Source organism: Rhinatrema bivittatum, chromosome 2, assembly GCF_901001135.1.
Source record: "Rhinatrema bivittatum chromosome 2, aRhiBiv1.1, whole genome shotgun sequence".
In the NCBI taxonomy this organism is placed as follows: Eukaryota; Metazoa; Chordata; class Amphibia; order Gymnophiona; family Rhinatrematidae; genus Rhinatrema; species Rhinatrema bivittatum.
In genome coordinates, this window is record NC_042616.1 from 580,382,600 (window position 1) to 580,404,655 (window position 22,056).

Here is a 22,056-nt window from a genome sequence, read left to right on the forward strand (position 1 = left end):
AGCCATGCTGACTTTCTTCCATTAAACCATGCCTTTCTATATGTTCTGTGATTTTGATCTTTAGAACACTTTCCACTATTTTTCCTGGCACTGAAGTCAGGCTAACTGGTTTTTAGTTTCCCAGATCGCCCCTGGAGCCCTTTTTAAATATTGGGGTAATATTAGCCACCCTCCAGTCTTCAGGTGCAATGGATGATTTTAATGACAGGTTACACATTTTTACTAATAGGTCTGAAATTTCATTTTTTAGTTCCTTCAGAACCCTGGGGTGTATACCATCCAGTCCAGGAGATTTACTACTCTTCAGTTTGTCAATCAGGCTTACCGCATCTTCTAGGTTTACCATGATTTGGTTCAGTCCATCTGAATCATTACCCATGAAAACCTTCTCCGGAACAGGTATCTCTTCAGTAAACACCGAAGCAAAGAAATTGTTTAATCTTTCCACGATGGCCTTATCTTCTCTAAGTACTCCTTTAATCCCTCAATTATCTAACAGACCAACTGACTCCCTCGTAGGCTTTCTGCTTCAGATATATTAACAAAAAGCTTTTACTGTGAGTTTTTGCCTCTATGGCTAAGTTCTTTTCAAATTCTCTCTTAGGGGTAGATTTTTAAAAACAGCGCGATCGCGTACTTTTGTTTGCGCAGCAGGCACAAACAAAAGTACGCTGGATTTTATAAGATACACGCATAGCCGCGCGTATCCTCTAAAATCCTAGATCGGCGCGCGCAAGGCTGCCGATTTTGGGCAGCCGGCGCGCGCCGAGCCGCACAGCCTGCCTCCGTTCCCTCCGAGGCCGCTCCGAAATCGGAGCGGCCTCGGAGGGAACTCTCTTTTGCCTTCCCCTCCCTTCCTCTACCTAACCCACCCCCCGGCCCTATCTAAACCCCCCCTTTACCTTTGTCCGTAGATTTACGCCTGCGAGAAGCAGACGTAAATCTACGTGCGCCAGAAGACTGCTGGCGCGCCGTCCTCCGACCCGGGGACTGGTCCGGAGGCCTGGACCACGCCCCCGGGCCGGCACCACGCCCCCGGTCCCGTCCCCGAAACGCTGTGCCCCGCCCCCGAAACGCAGTGTCATCGGGTCCCGCCCCCCGACACGCCCCCTTCCAAAAACCCCGGGACCTACGCGCGTCCTAGGGCTCTGCGCGCGCCGGCGACCTATGGAAAATAGGCACGCCGGCTCACAAGGCCCTGCTCGTGTAAATACGGGCGGATTTACGCGAGCAAGGCTTTTAAAATCCGCCCACCAGTCTGTCTTATCAATGTCTTATATTTAAATTGCTAATGCTTATGCTTTATCCTATTTTCTTCTGTTGGATCCTGCTTCCAATTTTTGAATAAAGATCTTTTGGCTAAAATAGCCTCTTTCACCTCATGTTTTAACTATGCCGGTAATCATTTTGCCTTCTTTCCACCTTTCTTAATACATGGAATTCTTCTGGACTGTGCTTCTTGGATGGTATTTTTTAACAATGTCCACGCCTCTTGCACACATTTTACCTTTGTAGCTGCTCCTTTCAGTTTTTTTCTAACTATTTTTCTCATTTTATCAACGTTTCCCTTTTGAAAGTTTAGCACTAGAGCCGTGGATTTGCTTACTGTCCCTCTTCCAGTCATTAATTCAGATTTGATCATATTATGATCACTATTCCCACCAATACCTCTCTCACCAAATCCTGTGCTTCACTGAGAATTAGATCTAAAATTGCTCTCTCTCTTGTCTGTTCCTGAACCAATTACTCCATAAAACTGTCATTTATTCCATCCAGGAACTTTATCTCTCTAACATATCGTGATGTTACATTTACCCAGCCAATATTGGGGTAATTGAAATCTAAACAGACGTTGCTCTTTATCCACTGTACAACAAATTAAATAACTTGAACATTGATAACAGTCAAACATAAACATTGTTATATAACGTTTCTTTTGAAGGTAATTGAAATCTTCCATTATTACTGCACTACAAATTTGGTTAGCTTCCCTAATTTCTCTTAGCATTTCACTGTCTGATTCACCATCCTGGCCAGGTGGACGGTACTATACTCCTATCACTATACTCTTCCCCAACACATAAGGGATTTCTATCCATAAAGATTCAATTGTGCATTTAGTCTCATGCAGGATCTTTATCCTCTTGGACTCTATGCCATCCCGGGCTTAAAGTGCCACCCCGCCTCACAGGTGCTCCTCTCTGTCATTGTGATATAATTTGTACCCCAGTATACCACTGTCCCATTGGTTATCCTCCTTCCACCATCTCTCTGAGATGCCAATTGAGTCTATGTCATCATTCACTGCTACATATTATAATTCTCCCATCTTACTTCTTAGACTTCTGGCATTAGAATACATACAACCATTTCAAAGTGTGTTTTTTGTTTGTATTTACATTCTGGTTTTCAGTTGACAGGGATAAATTGGAATCTTTTAGCTCAGGTGAGTGTTTAATTATAGGAACTTGGACTACTTTCTTATTATTGGAAACTCTCTGTTGGGATGCCCTAACTCTAATGCTTCATTCGTATCTTTTGAAGTTACCTCCCTCCGAACCATGCATTGCTGAGCAATTGTCTGCTTTCCCCTTTGTTCAGGTTTAAAAGCTGCTCTATCTCCTTTTTAAAGGTTAGCGCCAGCAGCCTGGTTCCACCCTGGTTATGGTGGAGCCTATTTCTTCAGAAAAGACTCCCCCTTCCCCAAAAGATTCCCCAGTTCCTTACAAAATTGAATCCCTCTTCCTTGTACCATCGTTTCATCCAAGCATTGAGGCTCTGGAGCTCTGACTGCCTCTGGGGCCCTGCGCGTGGAATAGGAACCTTTTAGAGAATGCTACCCTGGAGGTTCTGGATTTCAGCTTTCTATCTAAGGGGGTCATTTATCAAAGTGCTATATGGTGTTTTCACATGATGTTACCCAGGAAGAGAGTCCATCAAGCTAGGTTGAGAGTACATTGCACAAATTTCATCTTTGTGTGAGTTTCCTCACTCCAAAGGTCATCAAATCTTCACAAGAGAGCACTGTTCTGTTCGTACGTGTCACTTTGAATGTCAAAGTGGCCCCTAACCCCTACACTAATACTAATACCTACAGTACCGGAATGTAAACTGATGTGATATGTCAAATTGAATGTTTGTATATAAAAAATATAAATAAATAAATAATTATTACCTAAACCTCACCCCGAGTGACTAGGTAGGTCTCATATAGAGGTATAAATATCTACCTAGTATGAGGGCATTATGATTAGGCTCTCTCTCTCGTTGTAGAAGGGCCCTGATAGCCAGGTTAGATCTCTAGGAGCTTACCCCCAGTGGTTGTATGTAAGAAATACAACAATTTTGACACTAATTGAAAAGTGCGAAAAAGTTATCGCAGTTTGTGGTAAGATAGCGCACTTTGCGATAAACTGCTGATTACCATAAAACACACCCCTTTTCCTATCGCATGCAATATTTAGTGCATTTTGAAAAATCCAGGCCTAAGAGCCTAAATTTGGCTTGCAGAACCTTCCTCCCACATTTTCCTAACTTCTGCTTATTAGATGCCTTACTGACTATTTAAAAATAAAACACTAACTTCTCTTTATTAGCTGCCTTACTGACTATTAAAAGCCCAAACACCCAAACACATTAAAAAATATACTCCAATAGTTTACTTCTCCCCAATACTTTTACAAAAATTTCCCAACCAAAAAACTGATTCCTTTCAGCCACCAGCATATGAACATTTCCAAATAATAATCTTTTGGTTCTCTGACTTTCTGATCTGATGATTAAAACCATAATCACTGAAGCGGACATAAGGCAAATAATTTATTATTACAGTAAGTGTGCTGATAAATTATATTGTTTCATTAAAATTATCTGAAAAGCTGAAAAACTGTTAATCTCTAACTGTCCCTGTAATGGTACGGTGATAAGGCTTCTTGATTTTCAACCAAGTGACCTGTGTTTGACAGTCATTGTAAAGATATGTATTTTTTCATCAAAAGGATGGCGGATACATGAAACAGACATCCAGTGAAGGTTATAGGGATATAAAAAAACAGTTGGAAATAAAAAGCATGGGGCAAGTATAAGGGGGAGCCTTGGTGAAGAGAAAGCAAAGTTACCATCAAAGATCAAGAATGGTCTAATAAACAACAATAAGCAAGCAAAATGGACAGATTAGATAAGTCTGGCATTCTTTATCCTACATTAATTTCTATGTCCCTTCCCCTCATTTTGTATAGATATATATATATACATGTATTGTATATACAGTCTTATTTTATTTTCATTCTTTCCAATTATTATTCTGTAGTCAGTAAGCCTCGCTTTTTGAAAACTGTATATTTCTAAATTTATTTTCTCAAATAAATTTCAAAACTCACCATCTTCATCTGTTTGAACTATGAGTTCCTGGCTTTCTTTACGCCCCTCAGGATTCATGAGTACCAGTTTCACACTGATATTGGTATATGGTGAGAGATTAGTGATTACATGCTGAGGGTGGGCATTTTCTGTATCACCGCTTACTTCTTCTCTGACTTGTTCTTGTCCTCCAGCTTGGTAACGGTAGAAAACTGTGAGGTTGTAGCGATGACAGCGTGTAACATTGTATCCAAATGGCTCCCACTGAATAGTGATTTGCCTAGATTTCATTTCCACAACTTCTAATTTCCTTGGTCCGTGCATCGGATCTGCAAAATATGCAGTTACAAGGAAATGTAAAAACTTGTCTAAATTTCAATTAGAACAGATTACATAAACACGCTATCCTGAGACTGTCATACATTGTGCATCATATACTGGTTATATTCACTCAACTTCTTTTTTGTGTTATCTTCCTGTTACAGAGAAGGTTAACTTGTACTACATGCTGCATTAATGTGTGTTCTAATGCTTTATTATATTTCAGGAATAAACAGTGTACAAATGTACTAAATGCTTATAGAAACATAGAAATGACGGCAGAAGAAGACCAAACAGCCCAACCAGTCTGTCTAGCAAGCTTTCACACTTATTTTTCTCATACTTATCTGTTACTCTGACCGCTGAGGTCAGGGCCCTTGTTGGTAATTTTTTGGTTCTAATTTCCTTCCACCCCTGCCATTTATGTAGAGAGCAGTGCTGGAGCTGCATCAAAGTGAAGTATCAAGCCTAATTGGCTAGAGGTAGTAACCGCTGCAATAAGCAAGCTACTCCCACGCTTATTTGTTTACCCAGCCTGTACAATTTGGTCCTTGTTGGTTGTTGTCTGAATATAAATCCTCTTTTCTCCATTCCCCCTGCCGTTGAAGCAGTGAGCTGCGCTGTATATGTATTGTACTAGTCTGCACATACTATACTGCATATACAGGGTCATTCTTCAAAACGCCATACTGCATGCAATAACAATGCTATCGTATGGCACGAATGCAAATTTTGGGAAGGGGCGGGATTAGGGAGGAATTTGGGTGGACATTATTAAAATGAGTGGCACTATTGCACTGTGTGATAGTATAATGCATGCTATCACATGGTTTTAATGCTGGAAATAACTATACCTTTTGCTTGACATTAAGTAGCGCAATATGCCTGAAACAACCATAATGCAATTCACAATAAATTTTTAGAATTGCGTTTCAGCCATTTCTGGGCTGAGGGGGAGGGGGAGAGGAGTGGAGTGACAAAAGTCTCACAAAGATTACATTTTGTACCATGTTATCTCGGCCTAGCTTGATGGTACCCTGTTATAGAGTCTATCAAGCTAGGGTGAGAAAACATGGTAGAAATTTCATCTTTGTGAGACTTTCCTCACTCCAGTAGAGTCTAATCTTCACCAAGGTGGACGGTGCTGTTTGTGCATCTCACGCTGCATGATAAACTGGTCCCCTAAACCACCAACAAAATCTCACCTTGAGCTAATAAATGACCCTCCTATAAGCATATAAATAGTTGCACATTGTGAGGGCCTCCCCAGAGGTGCTCTCTCTCACTCTCTCTCTCTCATAGGAATTATCATGGGGTGCAAAAGGTTTACTGCAATACTACCAATGTAAAGTGATATGTTATCGCATGGTGTGGTAATTCTAAAAATTTTTCTTAGCGCATGCATTTTCACATTTTGATGAATCTAGAGGATAGAGAGAAATATAACAGAGCTAATCCTTTTTAAAGACTTTTACATGGGCTAGACTGCTCCACTCTGCCTCTTGTTTTAATCTCTCGAATAATATATTCACTTTCATTTAGGCTAAACAGTCTGCGACCTCGTCTAATATACATACTATGAACCTACCATAGAAAGCAAATCACAGCAATAAATAAACATGCAAATAAAAAGCAAGCAAGAAAAAGAAAGATAAAAACAAGACTATGAGATATAGAAGACTTGGGGAGCTTGACAAACTATAAAATTTTAATTTTTAAAATGCTTGTACACATTTCCAGTGACCCTGGTGATGGACTAACATACATATTGAAAATGATATATTGTTTATAAACACAAGGTCTGATCTAGTCCATAATGTTTGGCTACAAACACTGTGTATACATTGTAAAACTGATTTGAATTATGATTTATCATATGGTGCTTATTTTGAAGGATACCTCTTTCAAATTAATTTGTTTTCCAAGCTCTTCTCCCGCAAAAATCTTTTTCCACCTAGCTAAGGTCACAACAAGTATTTTTTTGTGGCGTTGGTGGTATATGTATGAACAGCCCTGCTATTTAATTTTTTTTTTTCACTATTAACATTTCTACTTGGATATGGGAACACAATACAAAATAGATGGCTTTCAATTAGAGATTGGGGTCATACTTCAGAATGTGTCAACAAGTTGCCCAATTCATAAGTACATTGGGGTACATTTCAAATGGTATATCTCGAATTAGCTAAATAGCACAAATCTCACTTTGTCCCATTTATCAGGCCATAAGACTTTGCCTTGGTCATTTACAAAACTCCTTGCATCGTCATTTGTTTGTTAAATAATTCACGTATATAGTTTATTTATTGAAAACAAGCAGCAATGCTGTTTCTTCATTGAAAGATTATTTTTTTCATTTTTTTTCTGTCTTTTTGCAAGTTGCTTTTCATTTTATGTTGCTGTTACTGACCATGATAGAAACAGAATTAAATGGCAGATAAAGACTGCAAGACCAACATAATCCATCCTTTTTATTCATGTTGCAGTACTAGAGATCCTGTTTGAGTTCTAGCTTTTCTTTCACTTCCTCACAGCTAAGGACCCTCTGTGTTTATCCCAGGCCTTTTTTAATTCTATTACTCAATTTAAGGTGAATTTTAAGAGTCCAGTGTGCACCAAAACTGGGAGATACATGCACAAGTCGGGCACATGCTGAGCAAATTTTAAAAGCCGCCCATGAACATGTGTGTCTCACTCTAAGCGTCAAATGAAAAATTAAAAAATGGCGGGGTATGAGTGTGGTCTGGGCAGGGTATGGGTGTTCCTGGATTTCAACTTCAAATTTGCACCTTAATATTTATGTGCATAGGCACGTGCACTGGGATCCCCTGCCAGGTAACTTTACTTCTGCTATGGGGACAAGTAAGTAATAAAATAAAGATTGATAGATAGATCAGTGGGGTTTTGAGGGTCAGGACTAACAAGGGAGAAGGGAGGCGATTAAACTAGGGGGGTTTGGAAGTACTATCCCTTTCCTTGGCAAATTGAGAACGAACTGGGAAAACTGGTAATGGTGTTGGCACTTGTGTCTTTTAAAATCCCCCCACTTACATGGTAGAATGACATTTGAGTGCATAGGCACCCGTCCCTTAAAATTGCATGCATATGTGCGCGTGTTCAGGATATTTTATCACATACGTGCATATATTATAAAAAGCAAATGTTGCTTACCTGTAACAGGTGTTCTCACAGGACAGCAGGATGTTAGTCCTCACATATGGGTGACATCACAGGATGGAGCCCAATCACAGAAAACTTCTGTCAAAGTTTCCAGAACTTTGACTGGCCCCTACTGGGCATGCCCAGCATGGCACTAACCCTACAGCCAGCAGGGGTCCCCCTTCAGTCTTATTTAAAAGCTACAGGTAGTGCCAAAAAATAAAATAAAACGTTACGAACCCAACACCGCGGGGCGGCAGGCGGGTTTCGTGAGGATTAACATCCTGCTTGTCCTGTGAGAACACCTGTTACAGGTAAGCAACATTTGCTTTCTCACAGGACAAGCAGGATGGGTGAGTACCGAGCTGAGGATGTCCGAACATGCACCAAATGTACCCAAAGGCATGCCACAGGTACAACAACTAGGGTGGAATTTGATAGAGGGTATCCTGAATCCCACCGGACAGGTGGAAGGTGTTGGTGCGTCACGTTGTAAATAGATCACGAAGGACAGACTGGCCGAAGATGGAATCTTGTTTTCCGGCTTTGTCCAAGCAATAGTGGGCTGCAAAGGTGTGGAAAGAACTCCAGGTGGCAGCCCTGCAAATGTCAGGAAGCGGCACCGATCGTAGGTGTGCTACTGAAGTTGCCATGGCCCTCACAGAGTGTGCTTTAACACTGTCTTGAAATGGAATGCCCGTTTGCTAATAGCAAAAGGATATGCAGTCCGCCAACCAGGAGGAGAGTCTGCTTACCCACAGGCTTCTCTAACTTGTTAGGGTGGAAAGAGACAAACAGTTGAGTGCTTTCCCTGTGGGCAGCTGTACGGTCTAGGTAGAATGCTAGAGCCCGTTTACAGTCAAGGGTATGGAGAGCCTGTTCTCATGGATTGGAATGGGGCCTGGGAAAGAAGGTAGGTAGTATAATGGATTGATTAATATGAAACTCCGATACTACCTTAGGCAAGAACTTAGGGTGAGTGCGGAGTACCGCCCAGTCCTGCAGAAATTTAGTGTAAGGTGGATAGGTAACTAGGGCCTGTAATTCACTAACTCTGCGAGCTGAAATGATTGCCAGAAGGAAAATCACTTTCCATGTAAGCGAAAATCACAGGAGTGAAGAAGCTCGAATGGTGATTTCATGAGCCGACCCAAAACCAGGTTGAGGTCCCAAGAAGGGGCTGGAGGACACAGTGGAGGCTTGAGGTGAAGCAAGTCTTTCAGAAAACATGTTTCAAGGGGTTGTACTGATATAGGAACATCGCCGATACCTTTATGGAAGGCGGCGACCACACTGACATGCATTCTGATGGAAGAAGTCTTTAGACCTGACTCTGATAAATGCCAGAGATAGTCCAAAAACTTCGTGATTGGACAGGAAAAGGGGTCAAGGGGCTGAGAAGAGTACCATGACGTAAACCTTTTCCATTTGTAAGAGTAAGCTTTTCTCGTGGAAGGCTTCCGTGAAGCAATCAAGACACGGGAAACTGGTTCAGAAAGGTTAAGTGGTTGAAGGATAAACCTTTCAACATCCATGCCGTCGGGGACAAGGCAAGGAGATTGGGATGGCGGAGGTACCCGTCGTTTTGAGTGATCAGAAGCGGGTCCTTTCCCAAGGGAATGTGCCTGCGAATGGAGAGATCCTGCAGTATTGGAAATCACACTTGGAGTGGCTAGTCAGGTGCTATCAGGATCATGGTTCCCTTGTCCTGACGTAACTTCACGAGAGTCTTCGAGAGAAGAGGAAGTGGAGGGAATACGTAGAGTAGACCGGATGCCCACGAGAGGGAGAATGCGTCTCTGGGCTGAGAGTGTTTGCTGTGAATGAGAGAGCAGAAGTTCTCTACTTTGCGGTTTTGAGGAGACGCAAAGAGGTCTATTTGAGGATATCCCCATTGTTGGAAGATGGAGTTTGCTACTGAGGGGTTGAGAGACCACTCGTGCGGTTGAAAGATACGACTCAGCTTGTCTGCCAAACATTGTCCACTCCCGGCAAGTAGGTAGCCCTGAGGTACATCAAATGGGAGAGAGCTTCCGCCCAAATCTGCGCAGCTTCCTGACACAGAAGGAAGGAGCCCGTGCCTCCCTGTTTGTTGATGTACCACATGGCTACCTGGTTGTCTGTCTGGATCAGGATAACTTGATTTGAGAGGTAATCCTGAAATGCCCTGAGAGCATATCTGATTGCTTGAAGCTCCAGGAAATTTATTTGGTGTTTGGCTTCCTCTGGAGACCAAGGTCCTTGTGTCTGCAGATTTGCAACGTGGGCTCCCCATCCGAGGTTGGAAGCATCGGTGGTGAGAATTAATTGAGGGTTTGGAGCCTGAAAGGGCAAGCCGTGGAGGAGATTGATCTGATTTTTCCACTAGGCTAGAGACTGATGGAGTGAGTCGGTTACGTGGACAATGGTCGACAGGGGCTGAATGCTTTGAGTCCATTGAGACCTTAGAGTCCCCTGCATGGATCTCATGGCCAAACGGGCCATTGGTGTGACCTGAACTGAGGACGCCATGTGTCCCAGGAGGATGAGAAAGTGGCGTGCAGTCGCGGAGTGCTGAGACTGCAGCTGGTGTGCAAGAGACACGAGAGTGAGAGCTCGCTGTCGAGGCAGAAAAGCTTTTGCCTGCAAGGTGTCCAAGTCTGCCCCAATGAACGACAAGGTTTGATATGGGACTAAGTAGGATTTGTCGACAGAGCAGCTTGCTGAGTGGGAGCCCTGATTAGCTAGTCGTCTAGATAGGGGTAGAAGTGAACACCTTGGGTCCTGAGGAAGGCTGCAACTACTACGAGGCATTTTGTGAAGACTCGTGGTGCAGATGCTAGACCGAATGGAAGCACTTGGTATTGATGGTGCTTGGGGCCTACTAGAAACCTCAGGTATTTGCTATGAAATGGAGTTACTGCAATATGAGTGTATGCGTCCTGGAGGTTCAGAGAGCAGAGCCAGTCTCCTCTTTGTAGAAGAGGAAGAAGCGAGCCTAAGGTTACCATCTTGAACTTCTCTCGCTGGAGGTACTTGTTGAGGGCCCATAGGTCCAGAATAGGATGAACGCCTCCCGATTTTTTGGGGATTAGAAAGTACCGGGAATAGAACTCTACGTCATGCTGAGAGTATGGTACGGGTTCTATTGCCTTGGACTGGAAAAGGAGGGAGACCTTTTGATCCAGAAGGATGGAGTGATCGGATGTTCTCCATATCGGTAGAGGTGGGGAGTCCAGTGGCACGAAGAGAAAGTTCATGGTAACCCTGAGCAATTATCACCAGTACCCATTGGTCTGAGGTGATTGTGCCATAAGTTGTGGAAGTGGCACAATCGACCTCCCACTGGTATGTGAGGCAGTGGAATCTGGCTGCTGCTCTCTAGGTGGAAGTCAAAAACCTGAAGCAGACCCTGGTTGAGGAGCTGCTTGTGGGTTTTGTTTACGTGTTTGACGAGACTGTGCTTTTTGAAAAAGGTCTCTTGGCACGGGATCTGGTTGATAGCGGGTAGGACTTCTTCGGGCAGAAGAATTACTTTTTAGAGTCCTTTCTGAAGGGCTGTTTAGAAGAATAGTCAGAAGGCATCAGAGATAGCTGTCTTAGGGTCTCATGATTGTCCTTAAGTTCCACCACCGTCCATTGAATCTGTTCTCCAAACAGATTATCGCCTACACAAGGCAGGTCGGATAACCTGTCTTGTACCTCAGGGCGAAGGTCAGAAGATTTGAGCCAGGCCCACCTTCTCGCCAAAATAGCAGCTGCAGATACCCTAGTAGCAGTATCAAAGATATTATAAGATGATCTGATCTCATGCTTGCCTGCCTCAAAACCTTTGTTTACTAAGGTTTGGAGCTGTTCTTGAAATTGCTGAGGCAGGGAGTCCGCCAAGTCTTGTATCATTCAAACTCCACTCCTCTAACAGACCAACTAGAGATATTCACAAAGGCACTCTGCAATATCCCCCCACTAAAGCCTCACGCCTCTCTACAACCAAAGACAGAGCTTTTTCGATAGCAGGCCCATCTATCTGGAATAGCATCCCATCAAATCTCAGATTGGAGCCATGCCTTTTAACTTTCAGAAAAAGACTTAAAACCTGGCTCTTTCACCAAGCCTTCGCCGATCCACCAGACAATCACTAGTTGTCCTCTAACCCGGTCTGGCATTTATACTCACGAACAATGGACTCTGACACTTCCAGGTTAAAGCACCTTTTAAGCTTTTAACCCGTACGCTCTATGGTAACACTTTATATTTATTTCCTGCCTTATCTTCTTTCCAGCTTGTCGCAAGCTTCCAAATTCTCTTTCCCTGTTGATTGTAACTTTGACTTATTCCTACCTATTGTTATCTTTCGTTTACTTGAATTGTTACTCCAGTTATACCCTTGTTAAATGTAAACCGATCCGATATGGTTATTTACTGTGAAGGTCGGTATAAATAAATAAAATAAATAAAATCTGCTTAAAAAGGACCCTGTTATATTGGGTCATATAGAGCTGATAAGCGGCAATTCGAGAGATGAGCATTGATCCTTGGAAGACTCGGCAACCAATGGCATATAGAAACTTCTGTTCCTTGCCAGGGGGAAAAGAAGTGTGAGGCTTTGATCTCTTTGCTTTGTTCTGTGCAGATTCCATCGCTACAGATTGGTGATCCAATTGTGGTTTCTGAAAGCCCGGAGCTGACTGCACCAAATAGGTAGTGTCAGCTTTCCTGTGGTCTGGAGCAATGGAGCCAGGATGTTCCCAGTTCTTCTTCAGGAGATCCAGAAGAACCTGATGGATAGAGATGGAGGTTATTACCTTGGGAGCATCCAAGAATTGGAGCAACTCCATCATCTGATGCCTATCATCCTGTTCAGTCTGTAATTGGAAGGGAACCAATTCAGTCCTTTCCTTCACAAAATTTATAAAGGAAAGATCCTCTGGAGGAGAATGCTTTCAACTTTCAGTGGGTGAAGGTAGTGAAGGCAAATCATTGGTGTCTGGTGAGGAATAATCAGTCCAGGTATCATAGGGATCAGCACCTGCCCCTCTAGGATGTAGAGGGGGATGGGATGGTGGGATACCTGAAGGTCCTGGTCTAGGCTCCGAAGAAATCGAAGGAATAATTGGAGGCACCGATGAAGGCATCGAGGGCATCGATGGATGGCTCGGTGGCGCCAACGGGCATATCGGCACCGATGGTTGGATCGGTGGTGATGGACGTATCGGCATTGATGGCTGAGGCAGAACTCCCGAAGGAGGGATGCGAAATGGTGTTTCTCCTCCTGATGACAGAGTGAGCGGGGAGGGCACCGGCGCCATCGGTGACCCAGGGTCCATCGGTGGAAAAGCGGCAATTAGTGTTTCATCCTGGAGAGCAGCCCTTGTGAGGCAAATTCACTTTTAGTAATTCCGTGAGGAAAATTCCTGTCAGGAATCTCTTCAGAGCTCCTTTACCGTGATGCTACTGCTGCGCGGAAAAAAGAAGACTGAAGGGGGACCCCTGCTGGCTGCAGGGTTAGTGCCATGCTGGGCATGCCCAGTAGGGGCCAGTCAAAGTTCTGGAAACTCTGACAGAAGTTTTCCGTGATTGGGCTCCATCCTGTGATGTCACCCATATGTGAGGACTACCATCCTGCTTGCCCTGTGAGAATGAACACATCAATGGGTGCGGGCCGACCAGCACACGTACATGTACGCCCGCATTCCTGTTTAAAAGTTACCATCCCTGCCTTTACGACTTCTGCTGAGAAGCTGACACATCCGTCCCATTCACTTGCTATGAAATAATATCTTCAGTCTACCCCTTTTAAGCCAAATATAATGATTCTTTGTTCTAGAACTTCCATTGTACTGAAATATGTTTGCTTCTTGTGGATAATTTATACATTTCTGAGATCTGAATGTCTCTATCATACATCCATTCTCCCTCCTCTTTTCTAGGATATATATCTTTAGAGCTTTAAGTTTAATCTCATAGGGCCTATGTCCATGCTATTCTCAAAATTGGGAGTCATTCCCTGGATCACCTCTATTTCATATTCTTTTGGCGATATAGCCTTCAGAATTGGATGCAATATTCCAGATTAGTTCTCATCAATGATCTGTTCAGAGGCATTATCACCTCCTTTTAGATTTTGCAGTTTCCTAAGCTATTGGTGCTAAGGAATCTAATTTGTTCAACTGAACTAATAGAATTGATGAGACATTCTGCGGTGTTATGGCCCTCACGTCTCAGAAATGCAAAAACTACTGTTGCAACAGGATTCTAGATAAGATCTTCTAGATAGATCAGACTAGACAAAGGTGTTTATTCCAAATCCATACACTACAACAAATAATTCATAGGAGGAGGTTGGTTTTGCAACTTGTACATGTTATCATAGAAACATAAAATATGACAGCCGATAAAGACTGCACAGGTCATCTGCTTTGCCCATTTTGCCTTCTTTTTGTGACACCACAGAATATATTTGATCTCTAGCATTATGTCTCTCTCTCTATCTCTCCCACTATTCATGCTTTCTCTTCCCTTTTTTTCTCTCTAGGCTGAACTGCACTAGTTATAAGAAATGGGATAAGAGAAAAAGATTTTGGAAACTGGGGTGTCACTATTCCAGTAGATAAAAAAGGTCTTGATTATAAAAAAACATTTACACACAATGAGGTGAATTTTTAAAGCCGAGTGCAAGCCACAACCAAGAAATGAGCGCACATGTAGGACTTGCTCGTATCCACCCGAGTTTTAAAAGCCACCTACATGCACGCACATCTCCCGATATGCAAATATCTCACTTAGAAGGAAAAATGATGCAGGGTGAGCAGGGCGCGGGCATTCTGGGGTGGAGCCAAGAGATATGTGCACAAGTACCTATGGAAGCGTACAGGTCCAGTGCCACGTAAATTTACTTCTTCTATGGAGGGGGCGGAAGTTAAACAAATAAAAAATATAGTTGTTCTGAGGAGTTTAAGCAGTCTGGGGTAAATAAGGAGATTAAAGACCTAAGCAATAAGGGGGCGGGGGGGGGGGGGGGAAGAGGACCTAGCTCCTGACTGGGTGAATTGGTGGATATACTGGTGAAACTGGTCATTGTATGGAAGTGCGCCTTTTATAAAATTCCCCCCACTTGTGTAGGTCAAACCCAACTTTATGCAGCAGTGCTCACCCATTTGCAAATTTATATATATATACATATGGATGCTAGGGCTATTTTATAACATATGCGCACATGTATGCACATGTTATAAAATTGCCGCATCTCTGGGTGCTCAAGATGCACATGTGTACAAGTACTCCTGCATGCCCTTTTGAAAGTTACCATCCCTGAACTGGGTTTTACATTTGTAAATTCACTTTTCCTGTATAAATGGGCATTTGAAAATTGCTACAATAAATGCCATTGACTTGCCCATAGTGTATTCATGTAAATGCACTTAATGCAGGTCAATGGCTTTTGAAAACTGCTACAATAATAAGTTACATTTCCATGCGTAACTTCTTTGAAAATTCAGCTATTAAATCCTAGGAACAATAATTTGCAAAGTAATTTCTGCAGGTATAATAGCCTGTTATATAATTGTTTCCCAATATGCAGGCAAACTTACACGTTATATCATATACGTGCATAAGTTTAACCAGACTTAGGGCCTCATTTTTTAAAGTATCGCAGGCCTGCGATACTTTAGTGAATGGGGGGGGGGGGCAGGCCTGCGCTAGCCGGCAGCGATCGCACCATCGCAGTGCGATCGCTGCCGGTTTCGCACCCAATAGCGCCACCATAGAAGGTGTAGCTATTGGGCGCGAACTCGGACGCGAAAAGGGCCTTACCTTTTCGTCGTCAGCAGCGTCTTCGCGGAGTCGGCCCCGGTGACGCCTCGACTCCTCCTCTTCCAGGGCCGACTCCGCCCCCATTTTGGTATCGCACGCGATGAGGGACTTTTCGCGTGCGATCCGGCTGGAAAATGAGGCCCTTAGTGGCGGTGTTCAAGAGGATAGAGCTGGGAAGGGTTGTGCACTTACTTGCATACCTTTCCAGTTTCAAAAACATACAAATATCCTACAAAATGTCCTTGCATGTGTTAGCTGGTGTAATTGTGGGTTGGTAGTTTTAGTGGGATAATTTTCAAAGTGACGTGATGCATGTGAGTTTACTTTGAAAATATTTGCAACATCTTGGCATATTTGCCATCTAATTTATTCAGGGTGTTAGAAAATTATTCCCTTAAACTATTTATTAATGAAGAGGAAAGGAAACGAGTAAGGACTGAGTGAGGGACAGACAAACCCTCCACCCTCACAAACAAAAAAAAAAATGTCCCGGGAAACTAAACATGGAAATTCATTGTTTGAAATATTATATAAAGTTCAAAAGCTTAAAAAATTGAAGTCATGGCCCCAAATCACAGTTAGTGCTACATTTGATCAGAAAGTTTACACAGAGTTCCAGCTTTAACACAGAGGTCTAGCAGCCTTGTTGGTCCCAGAGAAGGTTGAATTCTACTCAAGTTGTGATTTGTTTTATTGGGCAAACACAAGAATTATCTAGAATTCAGCTCTGGATAAGTCTTATGTTTTTCCAATAAAAGATGCAACAATCTGCAAAGAATCTAGCCTTTGTTAGAGTTTGAATATCCTCTGCTCTGAGTACATTAGAATTTTGAAGTGACTGTATATCTTCCCTTCTCCTACCCAAGGGGGGGGGGGAATCTATTTTCTTGTAAATGATATACAGTAGCAATAATTTTGAGCCAATGTGAATGCATTTCTTTTCTTTTTTGGCTTGGTAGTTCCTGTTTTCTCCTTTATCTTCCAATTTAGTCAGAACCAGTGCTGGAATCCTGGAGCCATGGGCCTTACATTCATAACTATCCAAGGATTTCCCCCCTATTTTAATAAGCCCTCCTCACTGTTCCTGTAGTACGGATTCTATGGCTGGAAGACACGCACTAGGGTTCCTTCTGGAACCCTCTATCATGAACACATCTGGCCACAGGTGTTGTCTTTGGTGCTGACCATGATTCCCATGGTTTGTGAATGCTTCCTCCATAGCACCTGGGCTCTAGCCAGCTCGGGGTAATGGAAGGCTCAAACCAAGAACTGAATCAGAACTGCGACTGAGCCACCAGGCTGGCGCATGAATTTATTTCTAAATGTATTTGTGGAGTGGAATCTCTAGGACATTTCTCTTCTCTCTAAGTATAGTGCTTATAACCATTTGAAGGTCTGAAGCATCATCATCCCATGAGGCACCTATTGCAGGAAATTGCTGGGCTCTTCTTATTTAAACCATTTTCATTGGTGGTTAATCATCATTGAGACACTGAGTCTCTGGGACTCTCTTTGTGCCACAAAGAAATAACCCAGTATAATCATGGACTGCTGCAGTGAACAGCTTTGTGTAGCATAAAACAGATCTGAAGGGCAGAGTTCATAGAAGCTGAGTTAAAATATTGCAGGCAGGGGGAGTGGTTGGCCGCAAAGGTGTCAGTTTTCATCAAGGGATGCTTTCTAATGCTGCTCAACTCAGTGTGATGTTCTGGAAGCCTCCTGCAGCACATACTGGGGCAGGGTCTCAGGTAGTATGCACTGTGCTGAAAAAATGATCATACTCCGACAAGCTTTTGTTTTATAGCTTTTCTTCCAGGCTTTCTTTTTAAACCTTACTCTCAAGAAGATTTGTATCTCCCCTGTTATGGGAGGTGGTGTTAAATATGTAATTTCCAGATTTATATATGAAGCTTAAAACCTCCATTTGCATAATTTACATTGTAATTAGTGAGTATATCAATGACAAGATTTTTTGAATGCATGCTTAAGCAGCATTTCTAATTCTTGGAACTATTTTCCCAGTCTTTTGTAATGTCGTTAATATATTATCTAAATTATTATTAATACTTCTTTTGCAAATTGTTTTGTATGTATTTTTTAAACAGCTTGTCAAATTTAATATCTTATAAGTGGAATAGCACACTAGGTTGTGTGGTTATGGAGGTTTGGAAGTATTTTGGGGGTATTAAATCCAAGAAATGCATACAAATCTTAAGAAATTATTTGAGGGGAGATATTGGTGAGAGCTTCAACTACAGAAAACGGAGATCTTTTTCCTAATACTACTGATCTCTTATTTGGCTATGGGGCAGATTTTAAAAAAGTACGCGCAACCTCTGGCAGGCGTAACTTGCACGTGTTGCCGGCTCCCTGTCCCGGCACAGGCCGCTGTGCTGGAGCACTCGGCACCGCCCCCGGACCGCCGTCACGCCTCCGGCCCCTCCCACGGACCGCCGCCATGCCCCAGGACACGCCCCCGAACGCCACGCCGCCCCCGACATGCCCCCCCGACACCCCCCCCCATGCAAAGTCCCGGGACTTAGCGCGTCCCGGGGCTTTGCGCGTGCCGGTGGCCTATGCAAAATAGGCGCGCTGGCGCGCAAGTGCCCTGCACGCATAAATCCGGCAGGATTTACGCACGCAGGGCTTTTAAAATCTACCTCTATATGTATCATATCTTGAAAGTGGTGAAAAATATAGGGCTGACAGCTGGGAGAAATCCTTAGCTATAGTAGGGTAGGGAGAGGAAGCCGAGCAGACTGGGTAAGCCAAATGGCCTTAATCTGCCAACAACTAAATCTACTATGTTATATGCATACTTGATCCTCAAGTTATCACAAGCCAGTTGGGTTTTCAAGATGTCCGCAGTGAATCCTCGATTCATTTGCATTAACTGCCTCTGTTGTATGAAAATGACTTTCCTGAAAACTGACTAGCTTATGGCACTTTAAGATGAGAGTTGATTCATCCTGCCCTATAACTTGATGCCATACTTATGAAGTGCACAGTAAGGGAAGTGGACTGGATTACAAGGATCTTATTCCACTGAAGGTTGCCAACAAGCTGTTTACCATGACAGCAGATTATACACTATTCTGGGTATTACCATCTAAAATTGTGCATAGTGCATTTGTGATTCATCTTGAAGATGCTTTATTCACATATTTTTAATACAAGCCTGATTTACTACGTTGTTTATTCATCATAGACACAAAATGGCAAAAAAACAAAACAAAACCCTTAGAAGCCAATATTCAGAAAAAGCTGAGCTCCTAACGTAGGGCCCTAAAGTCAGAGTTGCTATTCATTTGTCTAGATTCCTAAGTTAAGTGCCTAGTGCTGAAAATCAGAGGTAAGGGTCTGGTTTTCCTCACCCTAACTTAGCCCCTGTAGCATTCCACTTTTTAGGGTCCTAAATTTAGGAGCCTAATGAAACTAGGCCCCTAAATCAAGGAGCTTGGATGTAGTAAATATTCCAAAGGTCTAATTTAGGATCCTAACTCCAAAGGTCAGGTACCACACCCTTTGAAAATTTAGCATATTAGTAAATAAGACCCAAGGGGGCCTAAGCCAAAAAGTTTACTATGCATGTTAAGGAAATCTTGCATGTGATAAAGGTAGTCTGCTATAAAAATAAGATCTTATCATTCACATTAAGAACATCTCCCAACACATTAATATGTACATGCTACAGTTAGTGCCCATATAAATGTAAATGAGGGAACATCATACACAAATAAGGATTTATCAGGCTCACAGTAAATAGTGTGGTATGCTGACCTCCATCCACTATTTACCAGAGACCCAAAATAAAGCCATAAAGTTAGTATCTAAGTCAGACCAAGTGTTAACTTTTTTTATGGGCCTCCTACAGCTAAATCTGTCAGCACCATCTAGCCTAAAGCAGTGGGGGTCTCTTGGCCTGGGAGAATTTTTGTTACCTGAAATCCCAGCAATGAGATCCTGGCTCTTTCCCAACCCTATTCAGAGCCATTTCTCCCACGACACCCATTAAAACACCACCCTCCCCAGCAAGTGCCATCACTTCCCCCAACTGGCCTCATCTTCTGTCTCCCTCTAGCTATTACATCCCCTGATAAGCAAAAGAACCTCCTAGTAGTCATTAGCCCTTCATGCCACGTAGGCAAAAAAAAAAAAAAATCCACCAAGAGCCGCCATCAGTTACCACCCTCTAATAAGCAGCAGATAAACTCCCTCAGCCCTTAAAGCAGATGGGTTTCCAGAACCCCTTCCAACTTCCTCTGAAAAAGGAAATTTCCCTCCCCAACTTTCCTGAATTATGGTTTACCATTCCAGAAGGGTGTGTTTTCAGAGGTAGGTATGACATCAGAATAGCTATTGCAGCTTTTGAATGAAGCACTAAATAAGGACATGATGGAGTGAAGCACCCTTAGTTACAGCATTCATTGGTCGCAGTGGGAAGGGCAGGAGAGTTCTGATGTCCCTTCCTGCCTGTGAAGGGCCTGATGCTATGAAATGGCAAGCTCTGATTCTGATAGGGTGGAATTAGAGGGGCCTCAGGAAGCCCATCTGTTTTGCAAAGAATTGGGGATGGGTGCGGGGGCTGATGGCTACCAAGTGTTCTTTTGCCTATTGGAAAGGATGATGGCTATTAGAGGGATCCTATTGCTTATTGAAGGGGGGTAGGGGAAGAGGGGAAGATATCTACTAATGGGGTCTTTTGCCTACTGGAAAGATGATGGCCACTACCCATGTTTTTTAGCCTGTCAGAGGTGTGTGTGATGGTACATGGAGGATGGGGTGGAGGGGTGAGGGGGCAGAACAAGTTCTTATCGCTAGAGTTTGCAAGAGAGAGGAAATCCTCCATGTTATTGTGATAGCTGGGAGTGGGCACGGCTTGGGAAACAGCCAGGAGAATGGAAGGAGGTAGACTCCGGCTGGTTCACACACACAAATTTTATTTATACAATGAAAACACATAGTCCAAAGGCTGTTTACCTCAGCAGTCCTTAAATGCAGCTCCAAAAGCATCAAACATTTGTTTGGCTGTACACTTTGTTCCTGCTTATACCCTGGGGCCCTCCCTAACACGTCTGGGTTTGGTCTTCTTATCTTGTCCTGAATGGATCCTCCCTGAGCCCAGTTTCCCTTGCTGGGTTGGCTCTTAAGGAGGACTGAGCCAGATAGCTGTGGTTGGTCCTTTCAAGGTTTCTGAGGGTGCAATCTATACATTCCCTCACAGTTATTTCTAAAGTAGAAGGGCCTCCTGTTAACAAGGCAAGTTTCTTATTGAGTAGTGTGGATGTTCTACTTTACAGTGATAATCCAAAAGAGCACTAGAGCAGAAGGTGCACTCAAAATTAATAGTTCAACCACAGTAAGTGCAGAAAAATGTTGATTAGTCCATTTAGATATTCAAATTAATCTTTTTATTTACATGCATATGGCAACCCCACTGTTATCATTAATGTTTTCCAAAAGGGTCCCCCGACACGGACCCGTGTTTCGTCGAGGCTCATTATCAAGAAATAACACGACTTGTTCATAAAAAATTATCTGTCTCTCCCGACGCAGCCTCGGCGAAACACGGGTCCGTGTCGGGGGACCCTTTTGCAAAACATTAATGATAACAGTGGAGTTGCCATATGCATATAAATAAAAAGATTAGTTTGCATATCTAAATGGACTTTGCAACATTTTTCTGCACTTACTGTGGTTGAACTACTTTACAGCGATAACATCCATCTTAGTACCAAGGCCATGTTACTAAAGATAAGTTTTAGTGTGCCCTTAGTAAAATATATTGCATATCATGTTAAGATCCATTCTAATGTGTGCATACATTTTTTTTACTGAGTTGCATGCTACGACTTTTTTAAAATCAAAAGAGACTTCTATGCTCATAAGATCCATCATATGATCTTTGATGCTAAAGCCCTTTTTACCTACGTCTCTAATTTAACTCAAATCCAAACTCCTGACATTCCATTTAACAAAGCACAAGAAAAAGCAGAGGAGCTCGCTCTCTTCTTCAACAACAAAATAGCTAACCTCCTTTCTAAAAATTCGCCCAATACTTCTTCCTCACACAGCACATATATACACCATAACAAACACATCTCACTCAATTCATTTGAACCAATTACAATTTCTGAGATCCTTAGAATACTGAAAAAGATGAAACCATCGACACACCCATTAGACCAAATCCCTTCCAAATTACTCCTCCTTATTCCGGACACCATATCCAAAGCTCTGGCAGACATAATAAACTGCTCTTTATCTAAAGGACTCTACCCTGACGACCTCAAAATGGCATCAATCAAACCGCTCTTAAAAAACCCAAAGTTAGATCCAGACAACCCCTCCAACTTTCGCCCTATCTCAAACCTCCCATTCATTGCTAAAGTCATGGAAAAATTGGTTAATTCTCAATTATCA

General features: G+C 42.8%; 1 protein-coding gene across 9 annotated transcripts in view; it reads right to left on the reverse strand.

Annotated features, from left to right (window-relative positions):
* PTPRM (protein tyrosine phosphatase receptor type M) overlaps positions 1 to 22,056 on the reverse strand; it is a 1,907,823-nt gene that overhangs the window by 869,058 nt on the left and 1,016,709 nt on the right. For all 9 annotated transcript variants that reach the window (XM_029591025.1, XM_029591024.1, XM_029591022.1 and 6 more), the window contains one exon: positions 4,380 to 4,688. In XM_029591025.1, coding sequence (XP_029446885.1) covers positions 4,380 to 4,688 — 309 coding nt within the window. The remainder of the gene's footprint in view (positions 1 to 4,379; positions 4,689 to 22,056) is intronic.